At 35.4% G+C, this 21,509-nt stretch overlaps 1 protein-coding gene across 5 annotated transcripts in view; it reads left to right on the top strand.

Annotated features, from left to right (window-relative positions):
* Positions 1–21,509, top strand: part of RB1 (RB transcriptional corepressor 1) — a 178,997-nt gene that overhangs the window by 127,089 nt on the left and 30,399 nt on the right. For all 5 annotated transcript variants that reach the window (XM_047079672.1, XM_047079691.1, XM_047079663.1 and 2 more), the window contains one exon: positions 20,758–20,876. In XM_047079672.1, the coding sequence (XP_046935628.1) occupies positions 20,758–20,876 (119 nt within the window). The remainder of the gene's footprint in view (positions 1–20,757; positions 20,877–21,509) is intronic.

The following is a 21,509-nucleotide window of genomic DNA, read 5'->3' as shown; positions in this document are numbered from 1 at the left end:
CTGCTTCAGCCAGACCAAAAAACAGTTACAAGATTGTTGTCCTGGTTATATAGATAGGGAAATAGGATAGGGACATGTAAATTATTTTAAATTATTTTTCCTTTTTATGTTGTGTTTGATCTTGGGTCTGCTGATATTTGTTTATTCAATAGCAAATATTTACGGAATGCCAGTTGTGTACTCTTCCAGGTACTAGGATTACAGCAGAGGAAAAAAAAAAAATTCCTGACCTTATATTTATTTGGGGGAGATGGGCAATCAACAAATAATTATATAATTGGTCAAATGGTGGTAAGGTCTCTGAAGAAAAATACATTTAGGAGGAAAAACAAGGTGTTCTATACAGAGAGTCCTAGGAAGGGCTTGTTGATAAAGGGACATTTGAACAAAGACTTGAAAGAAGTGAAGGAATGAACCATTCTTTAAAAATGCCCTCCCCAGTTTGTATTTCCAGCCTCATCTTAAATAATTCACTCACCAGGTTCACGTAACCAAAATTTTCATGGCAACTGGAAATTTCTAAATAGCGTTTCAATTTGATAAAATTCCACATACCTACTTCTGATTTTTGTTTTGTGTGATACCTTATAAACTGGGATTGGCTTGGTTTAGTTTGTTTTTGGCTACTCATCAGGGTTCTTGAAACTAAATCCTTTTAGGAGAGTCCTGTCTTTCATTAAAAGGAGCTCCAGGTCTATAGTTAATTTCAAGTCAGACCCCACCCTGATTTCTGCCTCTCTTTGCAGTTATCAGGTTTGTCTTTTACTCTTTGATGCTTTGACTAGCACCTTACTACCTCAGGACTGAATTTTCTCCTGGGTTCAGTTTCCCTGGTAACAGCAACATCTGACAGCCTATGTCAGTTGACTTCCTTGACCTCTGTTAATTATCTGTCCTACATATGCTCCAGTCTGGGATCTACTTACATTACCGTTGTCTTTTCTTCATCATCACATGGTATCCTAATTGTGGATTCACCTTTAGATTCTTGGCATTGTGTCAGTCCTTCAAGGAGCCAACTCTTTTCCTTACTCTTGTGCTCTGACACGTAACCATTACCAAGCCCTACTCTCGTTCTTGGAACCGTGACTTCACTTTTCTCTGACACAACTCCATTTGCTAGACACATATGACATTCCATGAGACTGGCTTTTCAATAATTTTTCCTAGGAATAAATTTATTATTTATAATGTAGGAGAGATATTATTAAGGCTCTTAAAGAGCAATAATAAGAGAAATAGAAAAAATTAGAGAAAAGGGAGCATAACTCTACTATTCTAATAAATCAGCTGTCTGTAATTTTTCTAGTTTTTATAAAATATATATATTAAATTTAAATTCCAGTTAACATACAGTGTAGTAATAGTTTAGGTGTACAATATAGTGATTCAGCACTTCCATATATTACTCAGTGCTCATCACAGCAAGTGTACTCCTTAATCCCCATCACCTGTTTAACCCATCCCCTCATCTCCCTCCCTTCTGGTAACTATCAGTTTGTTCTCTATAGTTAAGAGTCTATTTCTTGGTTTGTCTCTCTCTTTGTATTTCCCCCTTTGCTCGTTTGTTTTGTTTCTTAAATTCTGCATATGAGTAAAATCATACGGTATTTGTCTTTCTCTGACCAACTTACTTGATTTAGCCTTATACTCTCTGGCTCCATCCATGTTGTTGCAAATAGCAAGATGTTAATTCTCCCCCCCCCCCTTTTTTTTTTAAAGTTTAGTTATTTATTTTGAGAGAGAGAGAGAGAAAGAGTGGGACAAGGGCAGAGAGAGAGAGGGAGAGAGAGAATCCCAAGCAGTCTCCACACTGTTAGTGCAGAGCCCAATGTGGGGCTTGAACTCACAAACTGCAAAATCATGACCTGAGCTAAAGTCAGACGCTCAATTGACTGAGCCACCCAGATACCCCAAGATTTTGTTCTTTTTGATGGTTGAGTAATATTCCACTGTGTGTGTGTGTGTGTGTGTGTGTGTGTGTGTGTGTGTGTGTGCATGCCACCTCTTTATCCATTCATCAGTTGATGGACACTTGGGCTACTTCAATATCTTGGCTATTGTAGATAATGCTGCTGTAAACATTGGGGTGCATATATCCCTATGAATTAGTATTTTTGTATCCTTTGCTGGATCACAGGGTAGTTCTGCTTTTACCTTTTTGAGGAACCTCCATACTGTTTTCTAGAGTGGTGCACCAGTTTGCATTCCTATCAGCAGTGCAAGAGAGGTCCTCTTTTCTCCACCTCCTTGCCAACACGTGTTGTTTCTTGTGTTGTTGATTTTAGCCATTCTGACAGGTGTGAAGTGATACCTCATTATAGTTTTGATTTACATTTCCCTGTCTGTTGGCCATCTGTATGATGTCCTTGGAAGAATGTCTATTCATGTCTTCTCCCCATTTCTTCACTGGATTATTTATTTTTTGGGTGTTGAGTTTGAAAAGTTTTTTATAAATTTTGGATACTAATTCTTTATATGTTATTTGCAAATATCTCCTCCCATTCTGTTGGTTGCCTTTTAGTATTGTTGATTGTCTCCTTTGCTGTGCGAAAGCTTTTTTATTGAGATATAAATGACATATAACATTATATTTTTAGGTGTACACTATAATGACTCAGTATTTGTGTATATTGTGAAATGATTACCACAAAAAGTATAGTTAACATTTATTGCCATACATAGTGGCAAAATTTTTCTTGTGATGAGGACTTTTAAGATTTACTATCTTAGCAACTTTCAAACTATACAGTACGGTATAATTAACTGTGGTTACCATGCTGTATATTATAACATTACCTCCTTATAACTTATTTCATAACTGGAATTTTGGATCTTTTGACCCCCTTTACCCATTTTGCCCACCCCTCTACCCCTCTGGCATTCACATCTATTCTATGTACTCAGTGTTGGATGTTTTTTAAATTCCACATATAAGTGAGACCATACTGTATTTGTTTTTCTCTGACTTCACTTAGCATAATGCCCTCAAGGTCCCTCTGAACTGTCAACAAACGGCAAGATTTTCTTCTTTTTTATGGCTGAATCTTATATATATAGCACATTTTCTTTATCCATTCACCCATCAGTGAACACTTAGGTTCTAGGTTTGTTTGTTTGTTTGTTTCTTAAGATTTTATTTTTAAGATCTCTACACCCAGTGTGGTGCTTGAACTCACAACCCCGAGTCCATGGACTGAGCCAGACAGGTGCCCCAAGATCTAGGTTTAATTTAAGTCTTTGCTAGTATACTTACGTAGTTGAAATCAAACAATAATTATCTTTGAGGTTTAGAAGGGAACAGTGCTTTTTTTTTTTAATGTGCTATTAGATAATAACATTTCCACTGTATGTTTTAAATTATGTCTTACCATAAATTTCTCAAAATGATTTTAGTCACTGTCCATTTTTTTTTTTAATTTTTTTTCAACGTTTATTTATTTTTGGGACAGAGAGAGACAGAGCATGAATGGGGGAGGGGCAGAGAGAGAGGGAGACACAGAATCGGAAGCAGGCTCCAGGCTCTGAGCCATCAGCCCAGAGCCCGACGCGGGGCTCGAACTCACGGACCGCGAGATCATGACCTGGCTGAAGTCGGACGCTTAACCGACTGCGCCACCCAGGCGCCCCAGTCACTGTCCATTTTAAACAATATGATAAATAAACTAATTTCTGACATGAACATACATTTAAATGTAAACTATTGACATCTCTAAAATATAACCTCTTAGGAGTAGATTAACTTTTTAGACTTTAATCTTTTTTAAAAAAATACTCATGTGTTTTTCTGTTTATAAAAGTACACCTAGATTAATTAGAAAATAGGAAAAGGTACTTTGATGATTTAAAGCACTTAAAGTCATTTTATAGTCACTATTTTATAAATTTAAAAAAATGATTAGTTAGAAGCAATAAAATTCTTGTCTAAGATGTATACTGTCTGAAGAAGAGAGTTGAGATTCTGCTGCCTTGCTTTCTAATACAGAGAAGGCTTTTTCAGGGACTTTCTCAAAGCAGTAAAGGTGCTGGAGATGAGTCTGATCAGGGAATTTCTGCCGCCAAATGAGCCTTAATAAGTATGCTACAGAAGACAGACTTTATTTAAAATAAACCATTTAAAATTACTAGTCAGAAACACTATCAAGGCTTAATTCTTATTTTATAAAGCTGTTTCCCTGTTAATTAAAATGTCTTTCAGTAGATATGCTCTGCATTATAAAACACTGATATCTTTGAGAAAATTTTCAGCTGAACTAGAGATGTGGATAGTTTATTTTATTCAGATTTGAACTAGTTTCTTCTTGAGAAGGAGCATATCTTAAAACTTTAATCTGTTACCTTCATATTTATTTAAAGGTTACGTGAAAATATGTTCTTAAAATATTGATAATTAGAAGAAATAATCTTTTCAATAATAATACTTTGTATTTGATAACACTATAAATTGAAACTTCAAAGGTTAAGAACTCAACTTTGAATGTGTTTTGGGATTCAGTATAAATAATGAAAAAGATTTTATTTATTTATTTATTTATTTAGATGTTTATTCTTGAGGGAAAGGGAGTGGGGGAGGGGCACAGAGAGAGAGGGAGACACTGAATCTGAAGCATGCTTCAGGCTCTGAGCTGTCAGTACAGAGCCCTACACGGGGCTTATACTCAGGAACCGTGAGATCATGACCCGAGCTGAAGTGAGTCACTTAACCGACTGAGCCACCCACATGACCCACAAAGGAGATTTTTTTAATAGACAAATTATTATACCGTTGCTCTGTTAGTAGAGTCCTGAAATAGCATCAGACATTTTGCTTCAGGTACTGTTACCACAAGCCCAAGATCCCCTTGCCCCATCAGGAGACTTTGTGCAGCAAATGGAACCAGCAGAATGGACACAGCCACAACAGGCAGCCTGTCCCAAGACTTCCCTTCCTTGCCTTAGAGACAGCAGGACCGTAGAGGAACACCAGTAAAGAATATTTTACCCACCCACCCCCACCACACACCCCCAACTAAGACACATCTGGCAGCCTGACCTGGGAACGATGTGTGTAGGTTCATATATCTACCACCACAGTCAAGATACTGAACGCTTGTATCATACAGGGAACTAAACCCACATCCCTATAGCCCCTCATGCCTGTCCCTAACCCCTGGTCACTATTAGTCTGCCTTCTATTTCTAAAATTTTTTTATTTCAGAATGTAATATAAATGGAATCAAATACAATTACCGTTTTAGGATTATGGTTTTTTTTTTTTCCCACTCAGCCTAATTTTCTAGAGATGCATTTAGGATACTGCATTTATCAATAGTTAATGCCTTTTAATTGCTGACTAGTATTTCATAGTATGAATGTACTACAGTTTTTTTTTTACTTTTGTTTTTAAAGTTTATTTTGAGAGACACAGAGTGCAAATGGTGGAGGGTCAGAGAGAGAGAGGGAGAGAGAGAACCCCAAGCAGGCTCCACACTGTCAGCACAGAGTCCAATGTGGGGCTTGAACTCACAAACTGTGAAATCATGACCTGAGCCAAAACCAAGAGTCATGCATTTAATGGACTGAGCCACCGAGGCACCCCTGAATGTACAACAGTTTTTTTTTTTAACTATACTCATATTGAAGAATATCTGGCCTGATTCCAGTTTCTAGCTATCACAAGTAAAAGCTGCTTTGGACATTAGTGCATAGGTTTTATATGAACTTGAGTTTTCATTACTTTGGGATAAATACCCAGAGTATAATTGCAGAATTGTATGGTTATTGTGTGTGTTGTTTAATGAGACTGCCAAAGTATTTTCCAGAGTGGTTGTACCATTTTAAATCCCCACCAGCAATACATGAGGGTTCCAGTTTCTCTGCCTCCTTGCCATCATATGGTATTGTCACCATTTTTTTTATTTGAGTCATTCCGATAGTATAGGGAGAGCTCACTGAGGTTCTAATTTACATTTCCTATTAGGATGATGGCTAATGATATTGAATATCTTTTCCTATGATTATTTGTGATCTGTATTTCCTCTTTACTAAAAGGTCTCTTCATTATCTGCCCATTTTCTTGTTGGATTGTTTTATTATCATTGAGTTTTACAAATTCTTTATATATTAGATACTAGTCTTTTACTAGGGAGGTGGCTTACAAATAATTTCTCCTAGTCTGTAGCTTCTTTTTTCATCCTCTTCTGTGGTCTTTCTCATAGCAAAATACTTTAATTTTGATGAAGTCCTACTTATCAATTTTTCTTTCATAGATCATGCTTGTGGTATCGAGTCTAAGATCCCGAAGGTTTTCCCCTATGCCTTTTTAAAAAGTTTTATAGCTTCACATTTTATATGTAAGTGTATGATTCATTTTTAGCTTTTAAAAAACTTTTTTAAAGATTATTTTTTTAAGTAATCTCTATACCCATGGCACTGGAACTCACAACCCTGAGATCAAGAGTTGCATGTTCCAGCCTAGTGCCCCATTTTTATTTTATTTTTGTACAAGGTTTAGAATTTAAGTCAAGGTTCTATTATTTTGGCTTATATCCGGATATTCATTTTTTCAGCACTATTTGTTATAAAGCCAATCCTTTTTCCATTGATTTGCTTTTGTACCTTTTCAAGAAGGGAAAAAGAAGATGATGGGACAAATAGATGTAGTATTTAAACTAACCATTAGCAACAATTGCATTAAATATAAATGGTGTCAGCACCCCCAATTAAAAGTCAAAGATTCTCAAAGTGGTTAAAAAACAAAGACCCAACTCTGTGCTGTTTACAATATACCGGTTTTAAATATAAAGATATAAATACCTTAAAAGTAAAAGTATGAACCTCCAAAGATTAGGAGCCTGGATGGAAGTAAGGATAATTCTAAGATTTGTATGTACTGTCAGTGGTTAGGTGGTTGATAACACAGTTAACTATAGAGGATATTGAAGGAGTCATAGCTGATTGGTGATGAGGATAATGAGTTCATGTTAATGTTTGAACATGTGAATATTTGATGGGTTTGCCACATATCCATCTGGAGGGCTGAGATATCTAGTTGGAAATAATGGATCTGGAACTTGAATGAGAAGCTTTAGTCAGAAAGCAGATTTAGGAGTAGAATAGCTATAATTAAAGCCATGATAATGGCTCAGCCAGCATATATATTGGGAAGAGCATCCTGAGGAATATCAATATTAAAAAACTAGTAAAGTAAAATGGGAAAGAACTGTCAGAAAGGTCAAGGCCAGCCATAGATTATCTATTTTCTATTCAAGTTCCTTTTGCAAGGCAAAATTATCTTCTAATGATTTGGCTTAGGATAGTACAAAAACATTTCCTGTAATGCAGGTCTAATAATATTCCTGAAAATATCCAGAAAACAATAGCAATTCCTGCCTTCCACTTCTATTATTAATTTATCTACTAGCACTAGAGACCTTGTGCTTACTTGGATAATTACAATCTCTTTTAGGAATACCTCAACTTGATAGCCTTTAAGTTCTTGACTCTCTGGAATTCCAAAGTTCATGCTTGCTTTTAGAAATTATTCTAATATTTAATTTCATAATTAACATCATGAAATATGTAGAGTAGACTTATAGCTTCTGCTTTTTCTATCCATATTATTTACTCAGTGGGATTTATTCTAATCTTTCTGATAAAGTCTGGTTTATATCACAAAATTAAGTGGCAAAACAGAGTGAAGTGTTGTCCAGAAAGTGATTATGCTGGCAGTTAACTTCAGTAGCTAAGTAATGAAATGAGACAGCTTGCCTGAGTCTGAGAGAAAAACTGCTTTCTGAGTCCTGCATACAATATAGATATAAATACATAATTTTCAAAAGTTAAGTATTCCACTAAATATTTTCTTTGTAGTCTTTGAAAAAACCATTTGCTGCATTATCTATTTGCTGTGTAAAGAATTACCCCAAGATGTAGCAACTTAAAATAACTAAAGTGTGCTATTTTACAAGTTTCTGAAGGTCAGAAATATGGGAGTGGCTTTGCTGTGTGGTTTTGGCTCTTGTTCTCTCAGGAGAGACCCTCAAGTTCTTAACTGAGGTTGCAGTCAGGTTAGGGCTTTGCTGGAGCTGGAGAATCTGCCTTCAGGTTCACTCACATGGTTGTTGGTAGACCTTACTTCTTCACTGGCTGTTAGCCAGAGGCTTCTTTTCTTTGCCACATGGACCTCTCTCCATGGGACTTCCGGGAGCCGGAGATGAAACTGCACATTTTTTATAAGCTAACTCAGAAGTGACATGCCATCACTTCTGCCATATGCCATTGACCAGACAGACTAACCCTGGTACAGTATAGAAGGGGTCTTCACAAGGGTGTAAATAACCCAGTGTCAGGGATTATTGGTGTGGAGGCTGGCTGCCATAGTTGATATTTAATGTCAATTAGAAAGAAAATCATGTCATCACTTTTCTTCTTTGTGTTTTGCTGTATTTTAATTTAACCCATGATATGGCTATGTTGTATAACATTCTAGAAATATTTCTTGAGTATACATTATGTGCTAAGCACTGGGATTTTATTTTAGAGCTCTCTAAAGGTCTCATCTGCACCCTGCTAGTCACCTGCTTAAAATCCTTTAATTAGTTAATACCCTGCTGTTTCCTTGCAATAAACTCTATGTTTTAGCTCTATGGAATGAATCATCTGAGTTTTAAGAGCTTATGTCCCTGACGCCATTTTGAATACTTAATACTTATCATCTCATTTGATTTTTATAACAGCCAACCCTATAAGGAAGTATTACCTTCCTCATTTTATGGGAGCTATATGACATCTCTAGGGTCATATTTTCTCTTGTTCAGAGCCATCTATTCTGCTTTCCACTTGAAATGACTTCTGTCTTTGGGACTCAAATCAGGCATAATCTTCCAGGAAGTTTTCCGCAATGTACCTAATGTGGATTCGATGTCCTTCTCTTGATTTCCAGTATATACCCTGTGCGTATCCTTTGATTATGGAACTTAATGCTCTGTATTGTTGCTTTTTAATTTATTTATCTGTTTCCTTCACTAGACTAGAGACTGTAGCATAGGGATTAAAAAACAAGGGCTTTGGAGTCAAAAAGCTTGGGGCCAAATCCTAGATCCACCATTTATTATCTGTGCCTTTGAGCAATTTAATCTTAGCCTACCTTTCTTCACTTGTAAAATGACATAAAAAATAGTACCTTCCTCTAGAGTTTGTTGTGGGGATGAAATAATATAAATAACGTGCTGGGTGCTTTGCCTGGTATTCAGTAAATCTGTAAACTCTTCAAGGGCAGCATTATTGAATGCTTAATATGTGCCATGTACTGTTCAAAGCCTTTGTGTAGTTTATTTAATTCTCACAATAACCCATCGTGGTAGGTACTATCATTAATGTTACATTCTTCCTAGTGGCGTAGTGCCTGTCACAGAATGTGAGTATTTGTGGAATGGATGAATGAATGAATGAATGATAGATGGAATTGTGGGGAGTAGAGCTAATTGTAGGGCGAGACACCGCCGTGGAAATGTGGCTAAAAGCATGACAGTCGGCAAAAGAATGAAGAGAAAATGAACAAATGAACATGGTTTACATCATTGTATAGGAGCTAATAGCACACAACCTCTAAATAGACTTGGGTTTAAATCCCTGCTCCACAATTTATTGGCCATATGACCTGGGGAGAATTTCTTCTGTACTTCAGGTTCTCTGTCTGTAAAATGAGGATAATAATAGTATGTATTTTATAGATTTACTATGAGGATTACATGAGACCATGTTTCTAAAATATTTAGCATAGAAGTTGGCATACAGTAGATACTCAGTAAGCATTAACTAGTACTGTTCTTAAATTGAGAGAATCAAGAAGACAGAATTTTGGTAGTGAAGGAAGTAAAATATTATGAAGTATGTGGTAATGACTTTGCATCATTAATCATAGTTATCAACATTAGATATGATAGAAAGGAAGATCACAGTTGTTATTCTACCTTACAGTGTGGTACCCTCACTAGACAACACCAAGTTTTTGCTGTGGGTCTCAAAATTAGTTCTCATAAAGTTAGTGAAATGTTTCTAATATTCTGCCATCTTACCCTATCATCACTTTAGCCCAAATGTTGGGAAAATGAGAACCAAAAGTCTTCTGTCAATGATTGACTATGTTATGAGTTAGGAAATTTTTGAGTTTCACAGTAGAGACTACACTTTTGTATCTGAACTCAAATTTACCTGGGTTATTAGCATTCTAGAACATATAGTTTAGGTTGAAAGGATGCCTTTTGAAACCTAAGAAGGCAGTAAGTGGAGTTATTACAATAGTATTTCTATTTAAGAAAGAGTGAGTCAGTTTTTACAAGTTTATACCAGAATTAGAAAAATAAAGTTAGTTCTTGAGGGAGTGGCAGAGGAGAGAGAAATATAAGGGAGATATGGCAGGGATGGCATGGGAAGAAGCTGGAATGGTGGGATTGCATTAGACTCTAGTGAGAAACTTTTCTAAAATGTAGATATTATTAGAATTATACCTGGCATTATCAGAATTTTAGGGGTTGAGGAGAAATCTGACCTGTGTTTTTAATAAAGCTTCCTTGGGGGCCCTGACTTTCCAGCTAAGTTAGAAGCTATATCAGAAAGTAAGAGTTTACCTTATAAAATATAATTGTGGTATTCTAAGGATGACCTAGGCCATTGATAGTCTAAACTTAAAATTAATCATTAGAGATTCTGAACTTGTGTTACACTTAAAGACATATGGCACAATATAATAGCTTTCTAAGCTTTGTTTTCTTGAAAACAATTCACTGTCCAGTCATTAAATAATTTTTGACACAAAACTTTGGCACTACAAATAGGTTAAACCTGATGCAATATTTGCTCTCATGGAATAAGATATATAAGTAAAGGGTACTAGTTACATTCCCAAAGGTATAAATCTGATAGAGAGGCCTTAGCTAAGGCAAAACTTATTGAGAAAAATGACTTTAATTGTGATTATTTAATCATAGGATATATGTTTTTGTTCTTTTACTTTTTTACAAATCCTTGTCATCAGCATTATTTATAGATAATTGGGTGATTCCTCACTTCAGCATGGCAAGCATGTTTATTCCTCACCTTTGAACTCTTATCCACCCTTCTTGTGCTTTTCTTTTCAGTCAAAACCCTCTCTTCTTTCACAGTTTGACAAAAACTGATTTTCATCATATTCAGACATGCTAGTTTCTTTTCACAAACTTTTGTACCCTATTTCTCTTTTAACGTCTGTTTCTCACACTCTATTAGTTCCTTTTATAGTATTCCTCCTACTATGTGAATTCTTATTCATTTTGCAAATATTCACTATAGGTTTTCTTATACTTTCAGTTAGAATAAGATTTTTTCTTTGGATTAAGGACAATAACTTTCCCACAGTATTTAGGGTAAGTTCTACAAATAATGACTCTTGAACATGATTTTATCATGACTGCTAGAATGGAGGAAGCTCTCATTGGATATGCTTGCCATGGCCATTGAAGATTGTACTGATAGGAGTGGACTTTTGACTCCTGTAATATTTCATTTAGAAAAATGGCTATATTTATATATTTATATAAATATAAATATATTTATATTTAATTGGATAAATTTTGTCATCGTGCTTGGAGCTGCCTACCCAGAGCAATTATGTCAAACATCTTTAAATATACCCTGACCTAGTTTTAGAATTCTTGGCTAATTTTGAGTTAGGAATTCCTTTCTTAAAACAGTATTTTAAAATTAATGCAACAAATGCAAAATATAACATATTGTGTGAGCTACATCTTTAGAAAAGACTTTAAATAATACTCAATACCACAAAATAACCTAATTTGAAATAAAATAAGATTTGAGGCACCTGGGTGGTTTAGTCAGTTAAGTGTCCAACTTCGGCTCAAGTCATGAGCTCACAGTTCATGAGTTAAGCCCTTTGTGGGGCTTGCTACTGGCAGCGCAGAGCCTGCTTCAGCTCCTCTGTCTCCCTTTTTCTCAGCCCCTTCCCCACTCATGCTGTCTCTCTAAAAAATAAATAAACGTTTAAAAAAAAAGATCTACCCAAATTGATATATTCTCATTGCTTTTGAAAGAGTCGATGAAGATATCAATTTAGAAAATATTAAAAAAAATTTTTTTTAACATTTATTTATTTTTGAGAGACAGAGAGAAAGCATAATTAGGGGAGGGGCAGAGAGAGGGAGATACAGAATCAGGAACAGGCTTCAGGCTCTGAGCTGTCAGCATAGAGCCCAACTTGGGACTCGAACCCACGAACCATGAGATCATGACCTGAGCCAAAGTCGGACCTTAACTGACTGACCCACCCAGGTGCCCCTTGAAAATACTTTTAAAAATGCATTTTGGGGTACATGGTTGTTTTAAATATTTGTGTGTACCACATACAAAAATACACTCAAAATGGATGAAAGACCTCAATGTAAGACAGGAAGCCATCAAAATCCTCGAGAAAGCAGGCAGAAACCTCTTTGATCTTCGCCTCAGCAACTTCTTACTCAACACGTCTCCCGAGGCAATGGAAACAAAAGCAAAAACGAACTATTGGGACCTCATCAAAATAAAATGCTTCTGCACAGTGAAGGAAACAATCAGCAAAACTAAAAGGCAACCGACAGAATGGGAGAAGATATTTGCAAATGATGTATCAGATAAAGGGTTAGTATCCAAAATCTATGAAGAATTTCTCAAACTCAACACCCAAAAAACAAATAATCCAGTGAAGAAATGGGCAAAAGACATGAATAGACACCTCTCCAAAGAAGACATCCAGATGGCCAACTGACACATGAAAAAATGCTCAACATCACTCATCATCAGGGAAATATCAATAAAAACCACAATGAGATGCCACCTTACACCTGTCAGAATGGTTAACATTACCAGCTCTGGCAACAACAGATGTTGGTGAGGATGCGGAGAAAGAGGATTTCTTTTCCACTGCTGGTGGGAGTGCAAGCTGGAGCAGCCACTCTGGAAAACAGTATGGAGGTTCCTCAGAAAGTTAAAAATAGAACTACCGTATGACCCAGCAATTGTACTATTAGGTATTTATCCAAGGGATACAGGTATGTTGTTTCGAAGGGGCACATGCACCCCAATGTTTATAGTGGCACTATCAACAATAGCCAAAGTATGGAAAGAGCCCAAATGTCCATCAGTAGATGAGTGGATAAAGAAGATGTGGTAAGTATATACCATGAAGTATTACTCAGTAATTAAAGAATGAAATGTTGCCATTTGCAACTACCTGGATGGAACTAGAGGGTATTATGCTAAGCGAAATTAGAGAAAGATAAATATCATATGACTTCACTCATATGAGGACTTTAAGACACAGAACAGATGAACACAAGGGAAGGGAAGCAAAAATAATATAAAAATAAGGAGGAGACAAAACATAAGAGACTCTTAAATATGGAGAACAAACAGAGGGTTACGGGAGGGATTGTGGGAGGGGGGATGGGCTAAAGCAGGTAAGGGGCATTAAGGAATCTACTCCTGAAATCATTGTTGCACTATATGCTGACTAACTTGGGTGTAAATTTAAAAATATATATACGTGTGTGTGTAAAATTGTACATAATTGATATAACATTACTACTTCGAAGTTTTCAAGTCCTGGGGCGCCTGGGAGGCTCAGTTGGTTGAGTGTCTGACTCTTGATTTTGGCTCAACTCATGACCTCAGGGTCGTAGGAATGAGCCCCTTGTTGGACTCTACGCTGAACGTGGAGCCTACTTAAGATTCTCTTTCTCGGGTACCTGGGTGGCTCGGTCAGCTAAGAGTCCAACTCTTGGTTTTGGCTCACGTCATGATCTCAGAGTTGGTGAGTTCAAGCCCCACATTGGGCTCTGTGCTGTCAGTGAGGAGCCTGCTTAGGATTCTCTCTCTCTCCATCCCTTTCCATCCCCACGTGTGCTCACTCTCTCTCAAAATAAATAAATTTAAAAAAATAATTGAAAAATATAAAGATTCTCTTTCCCCCCTCTGTTCCCTCCCCCACTCACACTCTCTCTAAAATAAAAAAATAAATTAATTAAAGTTTTCAAGTTCTTAAAAATATCTGCTTTTAGTCTGTAATGTAACAAAGGGATTTCTGTTTTGGGAGACTTTTTAAAAATTGCTTCAAATGATCACTTATAGTGAAAATCTAGTTAGAATTTTGGTTCTCTTTTGCATAATTTCTTATATTTAACGAGTGTGTTTTTCAAAAACAATGCTTCTAACTCAAACATTGCTCAAACTGGTTATAATATAAATTGTCGAGCATTGTCAAAATTTGATTCATAGTTCATCATTATATTATTCTGGTATTTACTATACCAAATAGTTACCCTTGAAAGGAAAAATAATACTTTATATAAGCTGTCACTGTTTGGTAAGTTATGTAATTATTTTAAGCAAATATTGTAGAAGTCCTCTCTGATTAAATAAATACGACTTTGTGTTGTTTTTTGCGAGAAGAATGATCATCAGGAATATTTAACTTTATTAAATAGTGTATAATACCAGAATTAGCTTTGGTAAAATTAATTCATGCACTTGTTTTATTGCTGCTGTCTTTTGTACTAAGAAATTAATGAAATATTATAGTGTAGTCATAGTGCATACGAGCTCAGACTCTGCAGCCTGGCTGCCTAAGTTCAAATGCCTTTGTTAGCTTCATTTTCTGTGTCAAGTGGGGATAGTATACCTACATCGTAGGGTTTTGTGAAAATTAAAGCATACATGCAGTAAGCATTTACTAAATGCTACTATTGTTAATGACAGATATTAATATGGATTTCTTTTCCAGGAAATCCTTTGGATAAAGATGAAAAATAATAGTGAAATTAATAAAATATTTTTAATAATTCATAATTAATACTAGTTCTAGGAAGCTACTGTATTCATTATGTAAAAATAGCTTAAAAGAGTTTTGGTTTTTGTATTTATAAATGTCAAAAGTTACTATCCTGTGCTCTGAAAATAATTTTAGTTTATAATACAGTATTGTTAGAATTTACTAGAATAGTGAAATTTTCTAATCTGTAAAATTAGTAGTGATAACGCTTAATTCACGGGTTTATTTTGAGGATTACATGAGATAATACATTTGTAAACTTTGTAAAAAACTTTGTAAACTCAAAGTGCTTTAATCCTGTCTAAGGAAACCATAAAAATAATACATCATTCTGCTTTGCCAAATGTATCTTAAATTAACTTTCATTATCAATTTAGTGTTCCGTGCCCCAAAGGGCAAATTTCATATTAGGGTCATGCAAGTATAAGTTATTACCTCCTTAAATTTTGCATCCAAGGCACCTCTCTTGCTTTACCCTAGTCCTGGCCCTGGCCCTGTTTTATACTACTTATAGACATTTTTCTTTTGGAGAGAAGAAAAGCTGAAAGACATTTTTGTTGATAACATACTACTGCTGAAATATAAATAACCCAGAGTATACTGGTAATTTCATATTTTCCATTCTGCTTACAGTGAAGCTGAGGACTAAATTAAGTAAATAGTAGGCTTTTCTTTTTTTTTTTAATTTCAGATCAGTAGCATTAATTCCTGAGTTACATGCACACAACTCCAAAGTTGTTTGCTCTCACTAGACTTGGTACTAAACATGCCTGGCACATTCTTCACTCATAACGGAGCTAAGAAATTGATAGGAAATTCTGTCACTTGTAACAGAGTTAAGGCAGTATGGATTACGGTGACCTCTATCACCTGCAGGACATTCCTGAAAGCAAACAATACATCATTCAATTAATCAAATATTTTTAGAACCCCAGTTCTATGCTACCAATATATATAATAGGAAACAAGGCACAATTGAACTAGCTATCTCTATATTAGTGATTTTTGACACAAAAAATCTGTATCTTAAAACATAGTTTCTATTGTAATAGATGTTCCATTTCTCTTAGCATGCTCAGACTTTGTAGCATGGTCTTTAGGATTTTGCATCATCAAACAGCTACCCACCTTTTTCTCTAGCAATCTCTCCACTACTATACCACCACTTTACTTTAGTACTAGTAGTGTCTTTTTTAGTTCCTAAACTAACATCAGTTTCTTATCACATTTTCTTTCATCTTAGGAAACCTCTGCCTCCTGCTTCTCTCAAAGTACAACTTCTCTTCACATCTCAGCATCCATGTTACCTTCTCAGATATATCTTCCTTGAACTAACCCCCTCTACCAGTGTTTCCATTTGTATTCTTCATGAGAAACTCTATTGTTTCATAGATTTTTTCCGAATGTGTCATTCCTTGTTTATTGTCTGCCTCTTCCCACTGGACTCTGAGCACCATGTGGGGAGGAGGAATATCTTTCCCTGGAACTATTTCATAGACAAAACTAATAGTTTTACTCAGGTTGCCTAAGTGCTCCAAGGTACTCTACTGTACTTCACTTTGAACAAAAGCCTTCTAAGAATAGGCATTCTGAAATAATTTTCCTGTTTTTGCTTTCTTTATGGCTAAGGTATACATACTATGTTTGACTAATGCTTGAGGGAAAAAGATGGGGGAAAGCAGTAGGTAAATACTTCATTTTTAAAAGATCTAGGGTGTATATAACTAAGAAACTTCTATTTTTAATCTTATCCTCACTTTAAGGCAGAATTAACCTCAAAGAATTTTGAACACTTTTTACCTACTCACTTCATTTATTCAATAAATGTTGAGTCCCTACTGTGTGCCAGGCATTTTAGACATTGGAAATGCTGTTGTGAACAAGATAACTGGAGGAGACAATAAACAAGTAAACAAATGAATGCATAATATAATTTCAAATAGTGATCAGTACTATGAAGAAAATAAGGCAGAGTTGGGCGTAGCAAACAAGTGGGAATTATGACTGCCTTGGACAGGATGTTCAGAGAAGGCTTTGCTGAGAAGGTGCTATTTGAGGAGACAATGTGAATAATAGAGTGGGTTGAGCCATGGAAAATTCTGGCAAAGAGCACTGCAGACAGAGGAAAGAGAATATATGGAAACAGAGCCAGAATCATGCTGTGTTCAAGGAATATAAAGATGACTAGTATGACAGGAGTAAAAGGAGGAAAGTAGTAGAAAGTGAGGCCTGGGAGGTAACAAGGGCCAGACATTAAGTTTGGATTTATTCTAGTGTGATGAGAAGTCCTTGAGAAGGGTGGAGGGTGTGAGGAATAGCCTATTAACTCTATTGAGAAGAGCTGGGAGGCAGCAAGAGTGGAAGTGTTGAAAAACAGTTGGAGGATGCTTTTGTGGTAGTACAGACAAGAGAGAATAATGACTTAGACTACAGTAATGTTAGAGATGATGAGAAGTTAGACTTGGGATATATTTTGAAGTTAGAATCAGCATGACTTTCCTGGATGGGATAGTGGAGTGTGAAGGAAAAAATAATTGAAGATGACTCCTTTTTTGCTTTGGACAACAGGTTATAAGGAGTGATAATGATATGGGAAAAACTAGAAAAGAGCAAGAGTATTTTGGTGGTAGAGGATTATCGAAGTTTATTTTGCACATAGACCTCAATTGAATATGTTGAGTAAGGTGGAAGAAGACAGACGTTTCTGAAATGATTCTTCCAGTCCATTGGTATCTGGCAATTGGAGGGTTGTTTGTAATTTTTAATTCCTAGCATAGGGCCACTTACCAAGTAGACAAACAACAAATATTGGGTGGATAGACAGATGGAATGTATGAGGTAAACATTCATATATTTGAACAGATACATCATCCTTTGTATAAAAGCATTTATTATGTGTAAATAAGAACTGAACCATAATAATTTCAAATGCTTACATAGCACTCTGTGCCAGGCTTTGTTCTAAATGCTTAACATGTGTTATTCACTTTATTCTCACAATACTATAAGTTACTATCATGATTAGTATCTCCACATAACAGTTCAGAAGAGTGAATCATATGAGGTTAAGCAACTTGTCCAAAGTTACACAACCAATAAGTGGCTGGGATTTGATTCTGTGTGGTGTGGCTCCAGAGTCTCATGCCTGACCACTGCACTGTACTTCTTTCCCACTATCATGACATACTCATTATAAACATATCTATATATCTGTGTTACCACTTGTGTTGGGGGGAGATGGAGGAATAAAAGGGATACTTGAGTGAAACATGAAGACTATTGGTTAAAAAATGCTACCTTAACCCTTGGAGGAGGCATTCACTTTAGTATAATACTGTTATGCTAATCTGCAGCCCAGCCTGTTGTGCTAATCTGAAGAGAAAGTAGAATGCCTGATTTGTAGTATACCTAAATCCTGTGAAGGCTCAGGTTTACTTGCATTTCTTAGTGAGTCTTAGGGTCTCTTAAAATATCATTGAAATAAAAATGGGAATAGGCCACTCCTGCTGAATATATGGATTTATAGATGGATTTATACCCACACTATTTTAGTTAAATAAGTATATTCAATTTGTCAGTGGCTAGAATATGTAAAACATTGAATATGACTACATGTATTAACTGGTGTTGTTAGCCTTACCTTACTCCAATGAAAGCCTTTACTTAGATTGCACTTCAGAGTGCCCCTAATGAAAGGAAAGAATAGAATTATTTATAATAAAAATCATGTTATGAAGCTGTAGGAAAAAACCCTAATATTATTTATTTTTTAAAGATTTAATTTAACTTGGTTTATTGTGGTTTTAGTCAAACAAGTTTTTAGTTTTTATGTAGTCAAATCAGTTCATCTTTTTCTTTGACTTCTGGATTTTGGTTAAGCCTGCAAAGTCCTTTTTTTTTTTGGATATCACAGATCATTTAGTGAAACATTTTAAAAAGTGATGAAAACAATGCTAACATAAAACACAGTAACCACACAAAACCAAATCTGTCAGCAATTATAAATGTCTAAAATCACTGAAATTTGGTTAAGCGTCCACCTTCGGCCCAGGTCATGATCTCATGATTTGTGAGTTTGAGCCCCACGTTGGGCTCTGTGCTGACAGCTAAGAGCCTGGAGCCTGCTTTGGATTCTATGTTGTCTTCCCCCTCTGCCCCACCCCCACTTGCACTCCATCTCTCTCTGTCTCTCAAAAATGAATAAACATTTAAAAAATCACCCAAATTGGATTAAAAAAAAAACCCAAAACCTAAATATATGTTGTATTCAAATAATGTTACTCAGCAATGTTGAAAATAAAAGAACAGAGAAAGGCATATTGGGCTAATAGTAAGAGAAAAAGAAGTCACAATCTTAACATCGGTTTAATAGGTTCAACATACTACAATTAAGGAAGAGAAGGCCATGTTGTAATGTTCAAGAATGCAATCTTTAGTGAAGATTTGACAGTTCTGAATATACACTCAGTAGCATAGTATTCAAATTCATTGAGAAAAAACTTCTTACATGAAATAGTAAGAAATGCATTATTAGTATAAGGAGACTTTAACTCATGCTTCCCAACCCACCATAGCTCAAGTGGACAAAAGATAAATATGTAGAAGATGTAAATGCTATAATTAGTAAACATGTAATTGATATATAAAGTTCTATAGGCTGAAAGTAGTTTTCCAGTGCCCATGGAATGTTTATAAAAGTATTTATATATTAGGCCATAAAAGAAAGTAAGTTCCAAATGTAAGAAATAAGCAACTTCTCTGATTATATATTATAGTAGAAAATAAACTTGTGAGATAGAAGGAACGCCTTATCACCTAGAACCTTTTTCTTCAATGTTAAATGGTCCTCATTGTAAAAATTAGTATTAGTAATAATGTTACTCATGACTTCATTATAAAATTTTTAATTATGTTTACACATCACTTTGTGTAAATACTCTTGATCTCAGGGTCATGAGTTCAAGCCCCATGTTGGGAGTAGAGGTTACTTAAAAAAAAAAAAAGAAAAGAAATAGAGTATATAGTTCTATAATAGAAATAAAGTGATGTTAAGAAGAGATTTTTATCTCTCTGTTCACGAGTGGGAATGGGGTATAACTTACCTTTTTGTGATGTCCTTGACGAGTTTTAGTATCATTGTTGTACTAGCCTCATAAGATGAGATCAAGAACGTTTCTACTTTTTCCATTGTCAGTAAAGTTTGAGTAAAAGTGTAATTATCTGTTCTTTTTATGTTTGGTAGACTTTGCCGGTAAAACCAAAGGTGTTTGATATGCCTAATATTTTCCTTATGGGGAGATTTTTAATTATTGATTCTAGTTTTTTAATAGTTTATATAGGACTATTACTACTTTATTTTATTGTTTAGTTCATTTATATTTCTGTGGAATTTTCTACTTGGTCTAAGTTTTCCCATTTATTGGCATAAAACTATTCATAACAATCCCCTATTATCTTCCTAATTTTTGTGATAATAGTCCCACTTTTTGTTCCTATTACTGTTTATTTCTTCTCTTTTTCTCAATCTGACTGGAGATTTAATTTTTCTAGTTAATAGCTTTGTGATCCAACAGTGCATGTATCTTTTAGTTTCATTAAATTATGCTCATATCTTTATTATTTGTCTTTGTGCCATATTTAGGTATTTTCTGTGTATTTCTCCCTAACTTTTAATTTCTTTTCTAACATAAGCATTTCAAGTTATGCATTTTTCTGGCCCTTTATTTTATGTATATAGAACAAAAATTGGCAATCAGTATTTTCAAAGTGAAGAAAAGGATCTCATTTGAATTCTAAATCACTGCTGTCAATTGTAACTAACTTTGTAGCACTCCCCATGTCAGGCAGTAGGATTTTGATATGCACATGGGAAAATCATACTTACCAGTGTGGTTTTAATGTCATCTGGTTTCATATAGGATTCACCTTTATTTGATCTTATTAAACAAGCAAAGGACCGAGAAGGACCAGCTGATCACCTTGAATCTGCTTGTACTCTCAGCCTTCCTCTCCAGAGTAATCACACTGCAGCAGATATGTAAGTAGAATGTATGCTGTGCTATTAACTCAACCCGCAAATAGGTTTTGAGCATGGTGTAATGCAAGATACTATTATATAGAAACTGTAAGGAATAGAATTTTGAATAAGACATTGTTCTTGCTTTGATGGAGCAGGAATATAAGATACATGACCCAAGATCATATAAAAGTGGTACCAAGTGCTACTGAAATCACTCATGTTTGATGTAATGAGGATAGTTTTCATGGCAGAGATGGCAATTTAGTTAGGTCTGAAAGATGGAAAGTCGGATTTCTCTATGGAAACTGGAGAGGAGGGAGGAGACAGAAGGTGTTCCAAGAGTCAGAAATGGCATGAGTTCCAAAGTGTAATGCCAAGAAAGTGGGAAACATTTTCAGGGAGTACAGATCAATGCATTTGGGGTAAAGCATAGGATAGGCATAGGGATTAGCGTAGGATATGAAACTAAATCAGTTAATAGGTACATGATGATGATGATGGTGACGATAATGGAAGAAAAAAGCAAATAGCTAATATTTATTGAGGGTTCACTATGGGCTGGACAGTTGGCTAAATACTTGAGATTGGTTTTTTTTTTCCCATTTGGTCTTCATAACATCCCTATAAGGTGATAAATACTGCTATCAGCCT

Source organism: Lynx rufus, unplaced genomic scaffold (genome assembly GCF_022079265.1).
Source record: "Lynx rufus isolate CCGP_SWC_20201006 ecotype Redwood Valley unplaced genomic scaffold, mLynRuf1.p SCAF_1, whole genome shotgun sequence".
In the NCBI taxonomy this organism is placed as follows: domain Eukaryota; kingdom Metazoa; phylum Chordata; class Mammalia; order Carnivora; family Felidae; genus Lynx; species Lynx rufus.
This window is presented reverse-complemented; position numbering and strand designations above follow the sequence as displayed.